Below are 19335 nucleotides of genomic sequence, written 5' to 3'. Positions count from 1 at the left end.
AGATTTTTAAGTGGGGGGGGGAGGACCTAAGGCCAGGGGGGCAGATGCGGTTCCCAGCTTGCCTGGATCCACCCCCCCAAGGCTCAGCCCCACCCCCCCAGCATTGGGGTGCCTCTACTGGCAGCTGGGGCGAGCTACCATGCAGCCCCGCCCCCCACGGCACGCCCACCCCGCTCACCCCAGGGCCAGGCTCTGCTCTCAGACAGGGAGAGGAGAGCCGTGGGGCTGCTGGAAGGGAGAGCCAAACACAGCACAGGGCGCTTGGCTGCGCTAGCAGGGAGGTCGTGTCTGCGGCTCTGCTGCTCCCTGTCTGGGCCGGGGCTCGGAGCAAGTGCACGGCTCAGGTGGGGCGGGAGCTTCCCTGGCACGCTCCAGCAACCAGCTGCTGTCAGCACAGGCGGCGTGTGCCCTGGGGAGCAGGACGCGCAGGCCTGGCCGCCTGCCCATTGCTCAGGGAGCTCCTATATAGAGCGAGGGAGGCAGCCTCGCTCGCTCAGTTGCGTGTGCAGCTCCCAGCGGCCCACCGGCCCCGCGCGGTCAGCGGAGGGGGTAAGTCAGCGCTCGCCTCTCCTGCCTCGGGGCAGCATCCCAAAGCACCCGGTGGGGGGCTGGGGGCATTTCTGCAGGCAGAGCAGCGCTTCTGGGACCCCCCCTTTGCTGGGGCTGCTGGCAAGTGACCGCCCTTGGGAAGGAAGGACACCAGGAGCTGCTCATACATGGGGGCGTGTGTGAGTGTGGGGGGAATTGCCGCCCCACTACCCCAGGGCTGGGGGTGTGAGTCACTGTCAGCCGACGGTCAGGGCAGTGAGTCCCTTATGACCGGCTGAAGTTCTTTTAAATTGTGCTTGGTTCTGTTACAGCAACTGAAGGAGTCAGGTTAAAGCTTAAACAGTTACTATTTTATTGTTACAGGGTAAACTTAGTTGTTAAATGCTACTGCTGTGTTACAGATAACACAGACACTACAAAGGACAGGACAGAAATTACACTAATAAGTCACTTACAGGTACCATGAAACCCTTTGGTTCTCTGAGCTCTTATTAAATGCATGCAAAATAGACACATAGCAGGTATATATTCTCACCCCTGCGTTCCAGACTTGGCGTGGCCAGCGTCTTTCTCTCAATCCCTCGGGAAGAAGTAGGGCGAGGTTGGGCGTCCCACAGACCTCGGGAGACAATCAATACCTGCCAGCAGGTATAGATGATTGGAGCTCAAATGGGGTGGGCTGCTGAACCTCTTTTATACCCCTTGGGTCATGTAGGCTTCTTCCTGGGCTCAAGTGGCCAATTAGGAAAAATGGCTTTGAATGCCAAGTTTCCCACGAAGGGTGCAAAGCATAATTTACACCTGGGAAAATGCAGACAATGGGCACCTCTGGTATGTGATGGGCGAAGATTCCTCTCCTGGGACAGTGCAGGCGTGTCAATTACTGGTACAAGCCATCAGGGCGACGGGAGGCCCCGGGTCGTCAGCTAGCCCATTTACTGTCTGGTTTCTGTTTATGGTAGAGTCAGGGACAGGCAGCAAACCTGTGTTCCCAGGGCATCAAAGGCTGACTGCCTTTCTCTTGCTCTCTGGGGGGGGGAAAAACAAGATGGGGCTCGTGGAAAAACAAGATGGGGTTTTGTGTCTGGCTACATTCCACCCCCTTGACACGCCTCACTATGTCCCAGAACGCAAGATGGCGGTGATGCCAGCACCCTTTGCCCTCCTTGGAGGAAGCTAAATTCGCCCTATCAGCAGGGTCTGATCAGATAATTTGGATCAAGGGATTGATTAGGATCGCTTCCCAATGCCATATACCAGATTTGTGCAGAGGAGGTAGCAGTGTACACAAAATGCCTAACAATACATAGAAGCATGCAGCAAGCAATTACAACAAGTAAAATGGTTAATATAGTATTTACAATAGAGTGAAGGAAGGGAGTTAACGAAAGTCCAAGGTGTTGGGCTAGACAATCTAGCCATGAGGCTTTACATTTTTAGTTACAGCATGTCTTATCCCATACCGTTCGTTGCCACTTCCCTTGCCTCCCTCCTTGACCTCCCCCCAGAGTTATTTAGAGGATTGCGGTAGTCGCTGTCATCGAACCATACCGGTCCCCATCGGAAGATGTCACTTTGTTTCACCAGTCATTTGGGCTGAGAGGGACAAACTCGATTCCCAGTCCAGTAGAGGAGTCAAGTAAGGTGTTCTGGTACAGCAGTAGCAGTTGGGATGAGGAAGAAGACCATGGCGAGTTGGAGTACCATGTCTTATTTCAATAGTCTGTAACTAACAACAGTGGTTGCAAGCACAACAGCAAGCGGTGTATATATACAAAAAGTTCATGGTGGTTTCCCGGATCCACACCAGCATTGGGAGGGATCCGTCCCACTGGAGCACTGTTTAGGGCTATTGCCTCAGTTTCCTGTAATAAAACATAAGGTTTGCCGGTCTTGGATACAATCCAAGCCTCAGTAATAGTTATTGGTGTTAGCCCAGCATCTGCAGTTGTCCAGACTCCTTTTCCCTTATAGGAGTGCAGTACATGGGTTTGTGTTCCCAAACTGGGGTGTTGGGACAAGGGCTATTAAGTGGTTTAGTCCCATGATCGTAGACAACCTTGTTGTCCATCGGGTTGGGTAAGCAAAACCAATTCTTGAAACAATTTCTACTCCAGTTAAAACATACTCCCACCCTTGCTTACTGCTGGGCGGTGGACCAATATAATCTACTTGCCAGGTTGCCCATAGCATTTTTCCATCTCTTAGCCTGGCAAATCATTGCCCTTCTGTTATATGTTTCCTTGAGTTCAGCACATAGGGTGCAAGCTTGTACCAGATCTTTGGCTTGTTTGTGGGTGATAGGCCACCCCCTGGCATGTGCCTGCCGCACCAGCTCATCACTTTCTGTGTGTCCCAAGGTTTCATGTAGCCAAATGTACAGGCGTTCCCAATCCACCTGGACAGCAAAAATTTGTACTGCTGCATCTGCTAGGTTATTTAGCTGTGCAGCTAGAGTATTATTCTTTTGGACACATGACTTATGCTTAAGGCATGTGGGGTTGCATGCTGGTATATCCATTTCCAATATTCCAATCTCCAAACCGGCTTTCCTATTTCCCAGTTATTTATCCACTGGGTGGCTCCAGCCCATATAGCACAGGAGTTAGTATAAGTCTGCTGAGACAGCAGCAGCCTTCTCTGTCCACTTTCCTTTGAAGCCAAAAGTGTTATCAAGTCAGCCTTGAAAAAAAAACAGTTAAGTTTCAAAGCTTGAATTTCTAAACTAATAATTTGGTTTCTAGAAAGTTAAATGTCCTTAAGAGTTGAATGCCCAACACAAGCACTAACTAATTTGTGCCTTGTCTGTTTGCAATTTTAAGCAAGAGGACATTATCCAAAACAAAATAAAACTAGTTAATTTGAAATCCACAAAATAGTTACAATATATAGAGCTCATTCTTTTATGCAGTTAGCCAATTAAGTTTCAGTAGAATCCCTAATTTTCCTTTGCAGATTTAACAAAGGGGTCCATAGACAAAATGTTTACATTAGATTGTTTCTTTGCATAGATCGTTTGCACAGTGCTTAAGGAAGAGGCTGCAAAGAAACAAGGTGTCATTTTTAAAACAAGATTTCCCTTCACATATTACAACCATCACTTAATTCCTTCCACACTCCCATGGAGTCCACCTTTTATCTTTACATTCCCTCAAATCACTTGCTTTGTCCTTTCAAAGAAAATGTCTCATTCTTAGTAACTTTCCAATGTCTGCTTTACTTTCCTTATTCCTTCAACCATTCCCATATAGGGCTCCAAACTTTTTGCCTTCCCTTTTTCACATGCTAAATGACTTTTCCCAATGAGACAGGTTTGTCTACTATTAATTTGGTAAGGAGGGTGAGCTTGTTTACTAAGCCTTATACCTCCTTGTCCTTTTCTTAAGCATATTCCTGAGGGAAGAAAAAATAAATACATCTGAGAGTTGCTTTAACTCTCAGCACCCATCCTTAAGGGAATCTAGCTCTGTCTGGGTATTGAGGGACATGCATTTCTACCTCTCCACTTTTGCAGCAGAGGCTTTTACATTTTTGCAGTTTCATATCTGGATTCTTATATTCAGACAATTTTGAAGAACACCTCTTTACAGGTTTTCCATAGAAGACAACAGCTGCAGCTGTTTCCCTCTCCTTTGAAGTTGAGGGTTTACATATACACAAGTTAGTCAATTTGTCTTCTAGGTCTGAAATTGTATGGACAAGCAGTTAACACTTGATCAGACCAAGGGCTATGCCCGAACCTTTGCAAGATTTTGTTCAAAAGGGGTAACATCTTTTACAAATGCCAATTTCTCAGTCTTCTCTCTGGGTATGTCTCCACTACCCCCGCTAGTTCGAACTTTCGGGGTAATGTATGCATACCGTATTTGCTAATGAAGCCCGGGATTTGAATTTCCCGGGCTTCATTAGCATATGCGGGGAGCCGCCATTTTTGAATCCCCGCTGCTTCGAACCCCGTGTAGCGCGGCTACGCGGGGTTCGAACTAGCTAGTTCGGACTAGGGTGCCTATTCCGAACTAGTGGTACACCTCGTTTCACGAGGAGTACCGGTAGTTCGGAATAGGACCCTAGTCCGATCTACCTAGTTGGAGCCCCGTGTAGCCGCGCTACACGGGGTTCGAAGCAGCGGGGATTTAAAAATGGCGCCTCCCCGCTTATGCTAATGAAGCCCGGGAAATTCAAATCCCGGGCTTCATTACCAAATGCGGTATGCATACATTACCCCTGCTAGTTCGAACTAGCGGGGTAGAGTAGACATACCCTCAGTCTTCTTAAAAGACTGCTTACATTTAAACTTTTCCTACTATACCCAACCTCCTATTTCTTTCTTTCTTTCTGGAGGGCTACAATTTGAACTTTCTGGTCTCAGGTAGTTTGCTAATCAAACTTAGCTATTACCTGCAAAGCTTCTTTGTGCTGCCAGCTAGGGCATTTGCACCACAAAGGAAATCACAACCTGGTGTGGCTCCTGGAGCTTTCACAGCATTTTAGTCTGTTTGCATTTTTTTTTTTTATTTTTTTTTTTTTTTACTCATTCTATAGTTTACAGGAAAATGTGCAATCTTTGTTTACAACACTACTTAGCCACATTAAACTTTGCATATAGTGTAACTCTTTCTTTATGCTTACAGTTTTCCTGTACTTTCATTAAACAACTTGGACTAAAAGTAAACCAAACCAATTTGTTTTAAACCTACAAACAAACAAGATTACTGGACCTTAAAACTTCATTTATTTACACTATATATATATATCTACACACAGATACACATACATTCTCTCTGAACCTTTCTTACACTATTTCTACATAGCTGTACAACAATTACATTCCCTTTTATATTCAATGGGGTAGTTCAGTTCCAATAGAACTCCCTCCCTTTAGAGTTCTTTTAGCAGTATCTATAATCAAATGTTCAGATTTGAGTCAAATTTGCCTGGATTATTTACAGACATTCCTTTGGAAAAAGGGCCCATTTTTCCTTCAGAATGACTGTAAAGAAACCACAGTTTTCTATCTACACCATTTTAGCATTTGCACAACTGCTCAATTCTCTCCATTCTCTGCAGAGTTTAAATTTTCTGTTTTTCTTTTCTTAAAACACTTATCTCTAAAATAAAACTGGCCTTGTTTCAGATATTACTCTGGTAAGTATGTTTAAGGATTTAGATTTCCAGTACTTACTGCCTTTTTCTCAGTTCTACCACAAGGCTTTCAATCTTATCTGTTACCTGCCTGCTTGTCTGGGCCTGATCCTGTTTTCCTTGCTAAATGGAAAGTGGCTCCTTTCCACAGACTCGGGCTTTGTCCCATTCTTTAGCTTGCAGGCAGTTCTATACTTACAGAACTGCACCCACAACTCCTCAGGATTTCCCCAATCCTTTTCTAATGTTTTTCTATCCCATTTTGGGTTGCCCCAACCTTCCTGGGCAAACCCTTTCTCTATACCACTAAAATCCATGTCTATCATGACAGGCTTCATGTTGCTGTATGTGAACCAGTAGCACAATCCTGCCGACTACGCCAATTCTGTCAGCCGACGGTCAGGGCAGTGAGTCCCTTATGACCGGCTGAAGTTCTTTTAAATTGTGCTTGGTTCTGTTACAGCAACCGAAGGAGTCAGGTTAAAGCTTAAACAGTTACTATTTTATTGTTACAGGGTAAACTTAGTTGTTAAATGCTACTACTGTGTTACAGATAACACAGACACTACAAAGGACAGGACAGAAATTACACTAATAAGTCACTTACAGGTACCATGAAACCCTTTGGTTCTCTGAGCTCTTATTAAATGCATGCAAAATAGACACATAGCAGGTATATATTCTCACCCCTGCGTTCCAGACTTGGCGTGGCCAGCGTCTTTCTCTCAATCCCTCGGGAAGAAGTAGGGCGAGGTTGGGCATCCCACAGACCTCGGGAGACAATCAATACCTGCCAGCAGGTATAGATGATTGGAGCTCAAATGGGGTGGGCTGCTGAACCTCTTTTATACCCCTTGGGTCATTTAGGCTTCTTCCTGGGCTCAAGTGGCCAATTAGGAAAAATGGCTTTGAATGCCAAGTTTCCCACGAAGGGTGCAAAGCATAATTTACACCTGGGAAAATGCAGACAATGGGCACCTCTGGTATGTGATGGGCGAAGATTCCTCTCCTGGGACAGTGCAGGCGTGTCAATTACTGGTACAAGCCATCAGGGCGACAGGAGGCCCCGGGTCGTCAGCTAGCCCATTTACTGTCTGGTTTCTGTTTATGGTAGAGTCAGGGACAGGCAGCAAACCTGTGTTCCCAGGGCATCAAAGGCTGACTGCCTTTCTCTTGCTCTCTGGGGGGGGGGAAAACAAGATGGGGCTCGTGGAAAAACAAGATGGGGTTTTGTGTCTGGCTACAGTCACTCAGCGCCGAGAGGGGCAGGGAGCGCTCCGGACGTGTGCACAACACGTGCAAAGGGCCCCTCACTTTGCACCTGGCCGGGCGGCTCTGGGGGATTCACCCCCTCCCCCCCACTCCCCGGGGCTGGAGGTCACTGGCTCAACAGCCCTTCAGGCCTGGGCTTTGGCTGCAGCAAGAACATTCAGTGCTGGTTACTAAAGGGGGGTGTTGCGCTGTTTTGGCCCCTCCTCATCCAGCGCCTAGGGCAGGCCACCGTCTGGGGGGGCCCAGCGCAGAGGCCTGAGCCAGGCTCGGGGGAGTTGCTAGGAGACACTGGCCGTCATGCTCCATGACTAGACGGGGACTGGCTCTGGGGCTTGGGGACGCGTCCCAGGTGTGTTCACCCTCACGGCCTTACGGCTCTGGCAGGCATGGCCGAGGGGCTTTTAACTGAGGCATTTGACGCCTGCTGCTGCCTTGCGGCCAAACAGTGTAGCGTAGGGTTCCCTCACGCGTGGGGCGCTCGGTAGCAACGTGTCCTTTCGCTGACGTGCCTGTGGCCCTGAGAGCCCCGTTCCCCCTCCCCCCAGACCCTTGGTGCTCAGGACAGAGCCAGGCCTGGCGCTGCCCAGGCCCAAGTGAAATACACTGGCCCAGCCGCACGTGGGCCCTCCCCGCGCCAGGCCCCGGCCCAATGCCAGGTGCGCAGGGGTCCCTGCGGACGAGGCGGTGGGTGGCACCGATGTACGAAGAGGCTGTGAGGGATTCCCACGGCATATCGCTGTGGCCTCGGGGTCCAGGCAGGCCCGGGGCGCCATGGAGAATTCATTCCTGTGACTTTCTCGTTTCCCTTTGTCGACTGGCGGCACCTGCGCTGGTGACTCATGGAGGGACAGGCACCGGGCCAGCGTGTGCGCGGGGTGACTCGCTGCCTGCCCGCATAACTCCGCAGGGCGGAGGGTGAGCAATTTTCTGTGCGCTCAGCGCCTGCGCCGGAGAACCGCTTTTCAGGCGTGCCCGGTGCCTGTCTCCCTGTCCTGGGACACTGGCTCAGGAAGCAGCCACAGCATGGGCCAGGGACGGCCAGCTCCTCCCACGGTTAGGGGGCTTCCTGCTTTCCATCGTATCAATGGAGCTGCTGCTGCTTTCGGACGCCCTGCTCGAGGGCCATTTCCACGTCAGCCTGGCGGGGAGGAGGAAGGGTTTCCTCGCGGTTGAGGTGATGTGGCCGAACCCTTTGAGAGGCTCGTGGGGGGGGTCCTATTGTCGGGATTCACAGGATACGTCGTTTTTTAAACCCCATTTTATGGAGACAAGGTTGGTTCCGTCTAGGGATTCTGATGGCCTGCAACGACGTTCGTCTGGGGCAGGTCTGTCTGGGAGTAAGGTGATTTGCTTGCATGAAAGTCACCCCCTGCTTGCACAGGCAGCGAGTTTGATGGGCCTGCGGTGCTCCGGCACCAGGAATACACCTGGCCCAGAGCTGGGCTTCCCCAAAACTCGCCGTGTGCGCCCCTGTGTGACCTCTCGCCCTGCCTGCCTCCTCCGGGCCTTCAAACACCTCAGGGTCCCCTGCTGCCACCACCAGCAGGGCTAGAGTTGGGGACAAGGGGTTCTTCCTGCCATACTCTGCCCGGAGACTGCCCCACCCTGGGCCGCAGGGAAGTGCCAGCAGCCGCGCGGGGTGAGCAGCAGGAAGCCGCTCTAGTCCCGCTGCGCTGCCGGTGGTGGTGGCGGGCCTCCCCGGGGCGTTTGATGTCACCTGGAGGGGTGCTGAGGGGTGACCCAGCATGGTGGGGCGAGAGGAGGATGTGTGCCGGCGGGGAGGGAGAGCCACGTCCATTCGCTTCACTCGCTGCTCACGTTGTGTCTGCAGGTGTGCGGCCTCTCCCAGGCGCCGCGATGACCTTGTTTGATGGCTCCTTCCCCTTCTACCCGGTCTCCAGGACGCCTTTCCTCTTTAACACGAGCTGGGCCGTGATCCTCTCTGTCTTCCTCACCGTGCTGGCCACCTTCCTTCTCATCCTGCCTGGCATCCGGGGCAAAGGGGTAAGGACGGGGGTTCGGCGGGGGGAGAGACGCATCGCTCCCCATGCTAGGCCAACTGTGAGGGCAGTGTTCCCCTTTCCTCCTGGCTGGTGGACTCCAGCTCCCCCGCTAGGCATGTGGGGGCACAGACCAGAGGCCATGAAGGCACCGAACAGCCGACGCTGTCTCTGGTCGAGTGAATTCCACGGGGGCTATTTGAGGGAGGCGCTTTGGGCGGGGAGAGGGAGCTGTGCATGGTGTGAGCAGCCAGGTCCGGTCCTAACCAATTGGTGGCCCCGGGCAACCACCTGGCTTGTCTGTAAGGTTGCCAGATGGTTTAAAAAATACCAGACAAAAATTTGTCAAGCAAAAGAAAAAAAGGGTCAAGGCGTAACCAGGGAAACCTGGGGGGAGGATTCGGGAGGTCGGCCCCACATGCGGGCGCAGACGGCCCCTAAGACCGGCTCTGTGAGCAGCCATCTGGCCCATAGATTAGCCCACTGGAATGCCGAGGAGGCCGTGAGCCCTCCCCTCACCTCATGGAGAGACAGAGGCCTGCTCGGGGTGTATGAGACCCCCCAGCCGACATGTCACCCCCCCGTCCCCGGGTCTCTCGGCGCCAGGGAACTGGAGGTCACTCTGGCGATGGGGGTGCCTCTTAATGCCAAGCAGCAGGGATGGGGGCAAGCCTGGCCAGCAGCCAGCGTCCATGGGCTCTTCAATGTCTGAGGTGTTGTCTCTGGAGCTGGCTCCATAGGCCATGTCTGGCCCTGTCTCGTGGAGGCCTGGACCAACTGCCAGACTCGCGAGGAACATTAAGGCCCAGTTCCAAGGTTTCCGGCGCTTGCCCAGCTCCAGGCGTCCCATCACCCCGGTGCGAACGCGTGAGCCCCCCAGAAACCAGGAGAACTTCAGGGAAGAGACCCCCATGTTCTGTTGGCTGAACTCTACACCTCCACAAGGCTCGGTTGGCCTTGTAGCAATGGCAGCCCCTCCCAGGACACTCCTGCATTCGCCTCTAACGCCAGCCCCTCGCTCTGCCCCCAACACTGGTGTAAAATAGCCCTGGTCCCGCGGGCCTAGCTTAGACCCGATTGACCGACAGAATTCCCGGGTGGTGTCAGAGTCCAATATTGTGACGCACATTTTCTTCCTGAATTGGGACAAAACATTGAAAATACGAGTGGATTGAAGAATCCAGGAAAAGGTCCATTTGGGAACGTGGAAGGAGAACATTGCTCACTCATTTTCAACCTGTTGTGGGTCTGGGTCTCTCAGGCCCCCACTTCCCCTTAGGGTCCCACTCCCATGAGGCCCAGCAGTCTTCCCCTGGGCGGGAGCTGCCAGTGCCGTGGAAACCACAGTATCCTGGCCCATCTGTGTTTCAGACTCTCTTGCTTTAGAGCAACACCCTGGTGGCTCCGGAGTTGAGTGACCGGATGGGTCGATATTATGAAAACCATCCCAATATGAAGGCCTGTGTCATAGAAATGCCCCCATAGCCCCCAGGCTCCCTATTATGTGTCCCCATTTCACACTCGCTATTGGTACCAGCGACCCCAAAGTTGCGATTTGCTTCCAGTTGAGATTTCTAACTGGGCTCGTTTGTTTTGATTTTCCCCGCGGAGAATCCCTCGGGAATCCCTCCTTCTCTGCGGCCACGCGTTGTGATTTCAACGCGGCCCGTTTTCTGACGGGAAAATGAGCTGATCAGGAATGTCTGGCCAGCCTGTCCCAGGAACCAGGGCATGAACAGAGCTTGTCAGAGTCTGCCCTCGCGGGCCCTTGGTCCGTAGCGAGTTCACAGTGAGCCGTTCTGTCCCCCCCTACAGAGGTTCTTCTGGTTCCTGCGCGTGATCCTCAGCCTCTTCATTGGAGCAGTGATTCTCAGTGAGTACCGGATGCTGCGCTCCGGGTGCCCCGGCAGGCAGGGAGGAGGGAAATAGCCAGAAAATCTGCCCCGTAGCGAGGAGGACAAAGACTGATGATGGGCAATGGGGTGGGGTTGGGGTCCCATTGAAGACTCTGGGAGGAAAGAAGACGAGTGAGTCCCATTTTTGACTAACGTTCTGGGGCTCTGGATTCAGCAGGGTAATTAGCGAGCAGAGTTAATTAGCTGCCCCCCACCCCAATAGGCGAAGGCAGGGAGAACTGGCATGCGGACGGGACACGGCGGGAGGAGGTGGGAGGGTGGAGCACCCACTGGGAAAAATAAAAGGCAGCCCTTGTGCAGGGCAGGCGTGCGGGATTCGCTCAGACGTGCGCAGGAGTCGTGGCCAGGCCGCTGGCCGCCAGAGCTGTGCACCGTACGTGGCTGTGACGTAATGGGGGTACCTTGCTGGTTGCTATGCTGGGGCTGTGGGTGACCCCCACTGGCTGCTGGCTGTAGCACGGCCCAGCAGGACAGGGGATGAGTCACTAGGCAAGGGTCTCTCAACCTGTCTGACCAGCTAGCCCCCAGGGAGAGGAACAAAGGAAGGTGGAATGCTGCCCCTGGCTGGGGGGCAGGGTTGGAAGAGAGTTAGTTTCGGTCGGGGAAGCAGGGGAGAAGGAGCTAGGGAGGGGGCTGGGATTGTAGGGCCCAGCCACCCCCCATCTCAAGGGGGGGCACTGGGGCCTCCTAGCCCCAGTCCCTGTAACCAGATTACATCTGTGCTGTGCTGTATCCTGGAGAAGCAATAAACTCCCTCTATTCTACTGGCTGGTGGAGTCTGTTTGTGCCACTATGGGGGGTGCAGGAGGCAGGGGACCACGACGCGCAGCCACAGTGGCGACGTGCCTACCCCCTGGGGCTGGCTCCAATGCCCGCCCGGCCTGTGACCCACGCGCTCCCGACCCTGGGGCCGCAGAGCAGAAAGAGCCATCCTGCCCAGAGGGGCGCTCAGGCCCTGCATTGCCATCCCGGCTCCCAGCAATTCCCAGCAGCTCTCGGGCACCAGTTGGCTTTGGCACATGCCCCTCTGACGCCCCATCCCCTCAACTTCCTGTGCCCCTCCCAAGCACCCCTTCACCCCAAATTCTACTGCCCCTGCAAGAGGCCAGCTCCCCCATTCCCAACCGCCCACCCTCTCCCCACCTAGCTACCCCCAGGCTGCTCTGTGCTGAGGGGAGGAACCCGGAGTCGAAGCCACCTTCCCTACCAGGGACCACTACTGATGGTGCATCCTATCTGGGACAGGCGGGACGCGTCGTGGCCTCCTGGTGAGCCAAGCAGGACAGACCCCTGGCGCTGACACTGGGGTGGGGCTGTGCTTTGAGGCTCCATGCAGTCCCTGCCGAAGGTATCCAGCTGGCAGCGCCCACACGGGGCCGTTACGGGGCAGCCCCACCTTCCAGAGCTGTCCGTGCACACCTTTCCAACAGACAGGTGCTCGGCGGCTGCCGTGGCGACGTGGAGTTTGTCACTCGCTCTTCGGCACAGTCAGTGGCTGGTTCGGTAGCACGGAGGCTCTGTCTCATCCCTGCCACCTTTGCAGGTGTTAACTTCAGCCGGGACTGGGAGACCGGCGGGGTGCGGGCAAACACCTCCTACAAATCCTTCAGCCACGCCATGGTGATCGCTGACGTTGGCCTGCACATCGGCTTGTTGGGGGTCAACATCACGCTAGTGGGTGAGTCCTGGGCTTCAAGTCAAGGGCGAGTAAGAGGGGTAGATGCTGGGGCCTTTGATCTCCCCAGGGCAGGCTGGCAGGACAGAGGGGAGGTAAGTCTCCTGGGACTGCCATAGGACAGAACTGTGTCTCTCTCCTTCAGGGAACCCCGTGACTCAGATCAACGAAACCATCAACTATAACGAGCACTTTGCCTGGCACCTAGGCGCAGACTACACCCACACTTACACAGACAGCCTGGCCAAGGGGCTGCCCAGCCCCATCCTGTACGTGGCAGAGAAGTTCACCCAGGAGAGCCCGTGCGGCATGCACAGCCAGTATAGGATCTCTGGCCACTACACCTCCGTCATGCTGTGGTAAGGGCCAGCGAGAGGCTGTGCCTCGGGAGTACCGTCCGGGAGGGACAGGGGTGCCCAACGGTGGAAGGCGGAGCTACAGTAGCTTCCTGACATGGACAGCGTGTGGCTCTGAGTAGCATCGCAACAGGGTCTGATGGCCACAAACCATCCTTAGGAAAGGCCTGTCCAAGGCTTGACTAGCACCGGACAGGTGGTCCCACAGGGGAGCTGTCTTGCAGAGCTCTCCAATGCTCCTAACCCTGAGCAAAGGTTTTCTTAGCCGGGCTCCTGCCCTGCAGCCACGCTAGCTCAGCAAGGCCAGCTCTTGGGTGACAGGAGGCATCCCAGATGCTCCAGGACTCGGCCGCTGGTTCTCTTACTTCACAGCCAGTGACAATTCCGTGCCTCACGCAGGGACTGGTGGCCACCCCTACTCAGTTACGGCCATGTGGCACTTCTGCAGGACTAGGGGTAATAGCCACCATCCCAGCCAAACTCCACCTCCTGCAGGAGGTTCTCGCTTTAGACTGTGGGGGTCTATCTGAGCCATGGTCATCCCCCCGAGTCGTATTTCTAGATATCCGGGGCATCCCCTGGCGAGGCCGCTCTGGGGGCCTGGCGTCACAGAGCAGGTGTGCCCCTAGCATGGCAGGTAGGACATTCTCCTGCATGCGCTCATCCCAGGCAGTCCCGGGTGTCTCAGATGTTCCCCCGAGTGAGACTAGAGAGTTTTCCCGTGTCCTGTGAGCCTTGGGGCCCGCGCACTGCACCCTCCGCCCTACCCGCACCGCTCAGGGCCATTCTCCGAGCTCCAGCGGCCAAGGAGAAGATGGGTTCCAGGGCAGATGTAACCCACTGGGCTCCTCTAACAAAAGTCGTCCCTGCAGTTCAGCAGCATTACACCAGGGCTGAGCTCAGGTTGGGTGCAGGACAGATCCCGGGGATTGGTGGGCCCGGCTCTGGGTAGCCCGCTGGACCAGTGTGAAGTGAGCGCAGCCTGCTGCCGTTGTGCCCTGCGCTGCCACCACCCCTGCGTTGCACAGGGGGGCACCCCCCCCAGGGCCAGGAGACGAGACCCTTTCACCCCTGCTGCTCCTCACAGGTTGGCCTTCTGCACCTGGCTCATTTCCAATGTGCTGTTCTCCATGCCCATCCTGCTGTATGGGGGCTACACGATCCTGCTCACGGCGGTGCTGCTGGTCTGCTCGCTGCTCTTCTTCTCCGTCGCCAGGCATGCCCCCCTGTGCACCATCCGCTTCGGCCCAGCTGCCTTGCAGACTGTCTACGGGGCCTCCTTCTGGCTCACGCTTGCAACAGGTCAGTAGCCGGCTCCTCAGAGAGACTGGGGGGCTCCTCGGGGGGAGCTAGCAGCACAGAGGAGGGGCTGGGTGGGGGCAAAGGTGGGGGCAGGCCGCATCTGGCCACAGGGAACCGACGGGGGATGCTAAGTCCCCCTGACTCCGAGCGGGCTCAGTGCTCCACGGGAGCATTCCCGGGGCTCTGCTGCTAGCCCTGGAGAAAGTTCTTTCCAGGCCCGAAATGCAGCTTCTCATCACCCACGCGGAGGGAGGGAGCTGGGCCTGTGAGTCCGGGGAGACAGATCTGAGCAGATCGCAGCCCAGGCCCACGGGGCCGAGGAGGGGATTAAGTGCCACCCTGCGTAGAGGTTTCTAATCAGGCAGCAGGTTTCTGCTTCTCCTCAGGGTGGATAATCCCATTTCTCTAAATTGCTCCCCCGTTGCGATCACGGCAAATTAAGATCAAATTAAGTTTGAATGGAAGAGGTGCCAGGGCCCAAGCAGTTGGGGCTCAAGTAACTGTTTTACTGTCATAACTAATGTGGCAGGCCTGGAGGTGCCAAGCTCTGAACCGCCAGGCCTGGAGGTGCCAGATTCTGAGCTGCCAGGCCCGAGGGTGCCGGGCTCTGAGCTGCCAGGCCCGAGGGTGCCGGGCTCTGAGCTGCCAGGCCCGGAGGTGCCGGGCTCCGAGCTGCCAGGCCCGGAGGTGCCGGGCTCTGAGCTGCCAGTCCCAGGGGTGCCGGCAGCTCAGCCCTGGCACACAGGAAGCTCTGGATAACAGTGCAAGAGGAGAAGTATTGGGTGTTCATGGCCATAATGGAGGGCGTGAGTGTATGTCCAGAGAAGGCATTCTCCGGTATAGTCTGAGTGAGCGACCACAAGGTTTGGTGTGTTCAGCTCCTCAGATATTGGAGCGGTAAAGCTAGGGCTGGTTTCCCGCCGTTATTACAGGGAAAGCTCTGAGTCGCAAGGTAGTAACATTAGCCGATGACCCACAAATACTTCAGTGAGGCGAGACTGGAGAAGAGCGCGAGGAACTTGGCAAAGAGCTAGCCAGGCTCAGTGGCTGGGGGGCTGGCAAACAGTGGGTGTGTCTCTTTGGACATGCAAGCGGGTTCTCGTGCATCTGTGACTCCAGAAGAAAGGGGCCCGGCTCGCTGTAGACAGCTCGGTGATGTACTACCCGGCGTGCAACAGCAGCAGCGCGCTGAAAAGCGGACAAGCTGGTCGGGTGGGCAGGATAATACGGAGGCTAGTCGACGGCGTTCTAGAAAGCCGGTAGCAATTGTGTGGAACTTGGAGAGAGCAGCAAAATTGCAGGAGGGCCAGGCTGGGATGTTCGGGGCTCTGGCAGCACCTTTGCGAATAGTTGTCTGTCTCTTCCTAGAGAGCCGGTTTCGTTTTGTTATTACCCTGCCTGTGCGACGCGAAACAGAAGGAGGCCTCCCTTGGGGTGCTGTAGTCCGTTCTCCTCAGCCTGTCCCAGATCCTGGGCCCTAGGTGCCGGCCTGCCCTCTAGCTGAGGGATGCTCGACCCATCCTCTGCCCCAGGCCTCACCCCCATGCCACTCCTTCACCCACCCCCCGCCCTGTCGTTTCCTATCCCTGCTCCATCCCCACCTTGCCCCTGTTTCACTCCTTTCCCCAAGCCCCCGTCCCCTCACCTGAGCATGCCCTGTCCCCTTCCCAGACAGCCTGAATGCTGCAAAACAGCCGTTTGGTGGTGGGCGGGAGGGGAAGGAGTTGGTTAACGGGGCCCCTGTGTGTTAACGGAGCCCCTGCCAGGCAAGAAGCACTAGGGGAAGGGGGGGCCTTGGCTGCCGACGGGTGACGAGCACCCGTTCCTTTTTCCTCATGGGTGCTCCAGCCCTGAAGCACCCACCAAGTCGATGCCTGTGCCCAGGGGTGCTTGGCCCTGCCGCATCAGAGCAGAAACAACAGACAGGACTATGCAGCACTTTAAAGACTAACAAGATGGTTTATGAGGTGATGAGCTTTCGTGGGCCAGACCCACTTCTTCAGATCAAATTGTGGAAGAGAAATTGATTTGAGGAAGTGGGTCTGGCTCAGGAAAGCTCGTCACCTAATAAACCATCTTGTGAGTCTTTAAAGTGCTGCCTAGTCCTGTTTTTTGTTTCAGCAAGATCAGACTAACACGGCTGCATCTCTATTAGCATTGGAGCAGGGGGTTCCAAGGCCTGTGTGCAGCTCAGCCAAGCGCAGGGCGCCCTCTCGTGGCAGAGAGGCAGTGGCACGCAGGCCAGGTCCCTCTGGCCCACCAGTAACTAGTCCCCCATGTTGCATTGCAGGGCTGCTGTGCTTCTTGCTGGGGCTGGGCGTGATCATCCTGAACTCTGTGCAGCCCGAGACGCTGAAGCTGGTCTTTAATCTGAGTGAGGAAAGGGGAGAGGAAGAGGAAGACGAGCGACCCCCGAGAGACAAAACCGGCTGCTCTGAGCAGGACCCGTTCCTGGCGTCCCTGAGCGAGCATTGCAGAGTGACGATTACGAAGCTGTAGGGCATCCCAGCTGCCCGCCGCCCATTGCCCTGGTGGAGCTGAGCGAGCGGGTAGCAGCCTGTGCCCGGGCTGGGTGCAGGAGCCCTCTTGGCCTGTCCATTGTTAACTGCCGCCCGTTCAGCTTTGCACGGTCACACGAGGCACATAGGCATGGTCCAAACAGGCATAGGACCTAACCAGCCCAGCATCCTGTCTCCAGTAGTGGCCAACGCTGAATGCTTCAAGCTCCCAGCAATGGCCAGCTCTTTTCCCCCTGGGGGGTTGTGTAGGAGCCAGCCATGTGTCTGACAGCTCTACCGTGCATTAGCCAAGCCTGAATTCCATGGGCCTTCATGATGCCCTCTCCCCTGGCTTCCTTAGGTCCCTTTCAGTCTTGCCTAAGCTAAGGACTTGTGGCCACTGCATGCCCTGGGCGCCCACTTGCTTTACCTCAAGATGAATAGTAGCCGTGTTAGTCTGCTCTTGGTAAAACAAAAAAGCAGTCATGTAGCACTTTAAAGACTAACAAGATAGTTTATTAGGTGATGAGCTTTTGTGGGGCAGACCCACTTCTTCAGATCATATTCTGAAAGTGAACAGGCATGACCATTTTATAACAGAGGGATACAATGAAAGAAGATAAAAAAATTTACAAACAGACAATTCAGCTACATAGATCAAAAAGTGGGGGTAAGGGGGCGAAGTGACAAGGAAGGAGGAAAATGGTTATTGTAAGAGTCAATGAAATGGCTAATCTGGGGTCACTACAAATATCAAAAGGCGGGGAGGCTGTCTTTGTAATGTGTAAGATCATTATCATCATGATCAGGGCTCAACAAACAATGTAATCTACTCGCCTGTGGCAAGTAGATTACACCCCAGAAGAGCCGGCGCAGCCCGATCTGCACGTGCGCAGAGCGCAGAACCACACGGCTGGCGAGCGGGGCTCACCGCCACTCGACGAGTCCTGATCATGATGAAGGCTCATTCGCAACCTGTCGAATTTTAGCATAAATAAGAGTTCTGAGGTCTCCCTCTGTAATTGGGGGTTAAAGTCTCTTTGTTGTAAGACCCACGTTGTCAGGGCTTTAAGAGAAGGACCAATTTGATTGAAATGCTGGCTGACAAGTTTGTGTGTGTGGAGATTTCTGATGTTTGCTCAGTGAGCATTAATTCTTTGGTGAAGTGACTGACCAGTTTGTCCAACATACATCGCAGAGGGGCATTGTTGGCACATAATGGCATATATCACATTGCTGGACATACAGGAATATGAGCCCTGGATTGTATAACTGACATGGTTAGGTCCAGTGATGGTGTCTCCAGAGTAAATATGTGGACAAAGCTGGCAGCGGGGTTTGTTGCAAGGGAAAGTTCCAGGGTTAGTTTTAACGTGGTGTGCCCTGTGGTTGTTTGTGTGAATCTTCCTGAGGTTAGGTGGTTGTCTATGGGAGAGTATAGGTCTATCACCCAGAGCCTCTTGGAGTGTAGCATCCTGTTCCAGTATAGGTTGTAGGTTATTGATAATGCATTGGAGGGGTTTGAGCTGGGAGCTGTAGGTGATGACAAGAGGTGTTCTATTGTTGATTTTCTTGGGCCTATCTAGGAATAGCTGGTTTCTGGGTATTCATCTGGCCCTCTCAATCTGTTCTTTCACTTCCCCTGATGGGTAATTGAGGTTTATAAATGCTTGGTAGAGATCTTGACGTTTCTGGTCTCTGTCAGTGGGATTGGAGCAGATGCGATTATATCAAAGGGCTTGACTATAGACGGTGGACTGTATGGTGTGTCCTGGATGGAAGCTGGAGGCATGTAAGTAAGCGTAGCAGTCAGTGGGTTTTCTGTAGAGAATGGTATTGATTTTGCCATCAGAGATTTGTACTGTGGTGTCCAGGAAATGGATCTCTCGTGTCGAATGGTCAAGGCTGAGATTGATGGGTGCAAGTTGTTAAATTCTCTGTGGAATTCGTCCAGTGTTTCTAGACCGTGGGTCTAAATGATAAAGATATCATTGATGTAGCGTAAGTAAAGGAGGAGTAATAGGGGACAAGAGTTGAGGAAATGCTCTGTCAGCCATAAAGATGTTAGCGTACGGTGGGGCCATGCGGGTACCCATGGCTGTGACGCTGATCTGGAGGTATAAGTTGTCCCCAAATTGGAAATAATTGTGGGTAAGAACAAAGTTACATAGATCTGCCACCAGATTTGCTGTGGTAACATATGGGATAGTGTTTCTAATCGCTTGTAATCCACCTTCAAGTGGAATATTGGTGTAGAGAGCTTCTACATCCATTGTGGCAAGGATGGTGTTATCAAGAAGGTTATCGATGTTTTGTAATTTCCTCAGGAAGTCAGTGGTATTTTGGAGATAGCTAGGAGTGTTGGTAACATAGGGTTTGAGGAGGGAGTCTCCATAGCTGGATAATCCGGTAATGAGTGTGCCAATACTTGAAATGATGGATAGCACAGTATTCCTGTAGACAGAGACAGCGAAAGAAGACTTCAAGCCTTGCAGCCTTCTTTCTCCGTCTACGGGAATATTTCCAAGACACCAATGAACATCAAGCTAATCAGCTAAATCCTCCCTACCAACACCAAAAGAAACAAAATTCTATGTGGACTACCCCCAACGGTCGTAGTTACGA

At 53.8% G+C, this 19335-nt stretch overlaps 1 protein-coding gene across 1 annotated transcript in view; it reads left to right on the top strand.

The window, feature by feature from the left end:
- The first annotated feature begins 203 nt into the window (after window positions 1-203).
- Window positions 204-19335, top strand: part of DUOX2 (dual oxidase 2) — a 77046-nt gene continuing 57914 nt past the window's right edge. Inside the window, exons 1-6 of the mRNA XM_075897466.2 lie at window positions 204-549; window positions 8795-8967; window positions 10779-10836; window positions 12423-12557; window positions 12700-12913; window positions 13998-14212. Coding sequence (XP_075753581.2) covers window positions 8821-8967; window positions 10779-10836; window positions 12423-12557; window positions 12700-12913; window positions 13998-14212 — 769 coding nt within the window. The 5' untranslated portion in view covers window positions 204-549; window positions 8795-8820. The remainder of the gene's footprint in view (window positions 550-8794; window positions 8968-10778; window positions 10837-12422; window positions 12558-12699; window positions 12914-13997; window positions 14213-19335) is intronic.

The sequence above is a fragment of the Pelodiscus sinensis genome, chromosome 14, assembly GCF_052426305.1.
Source record: "Pelodiscus sinensis isolate ZL-2025 chromosome 14, ASM5242630v1, whole genome shotgun sequence".
NCBI lineage: Eukaryota > Metazoa > Chordata > Testudines > Trionychidae > Pelodiscus > Pelodiscus sinensis.
This window is presented reverse-complemented; position numbering and strand designations above follow the sequence as displayed.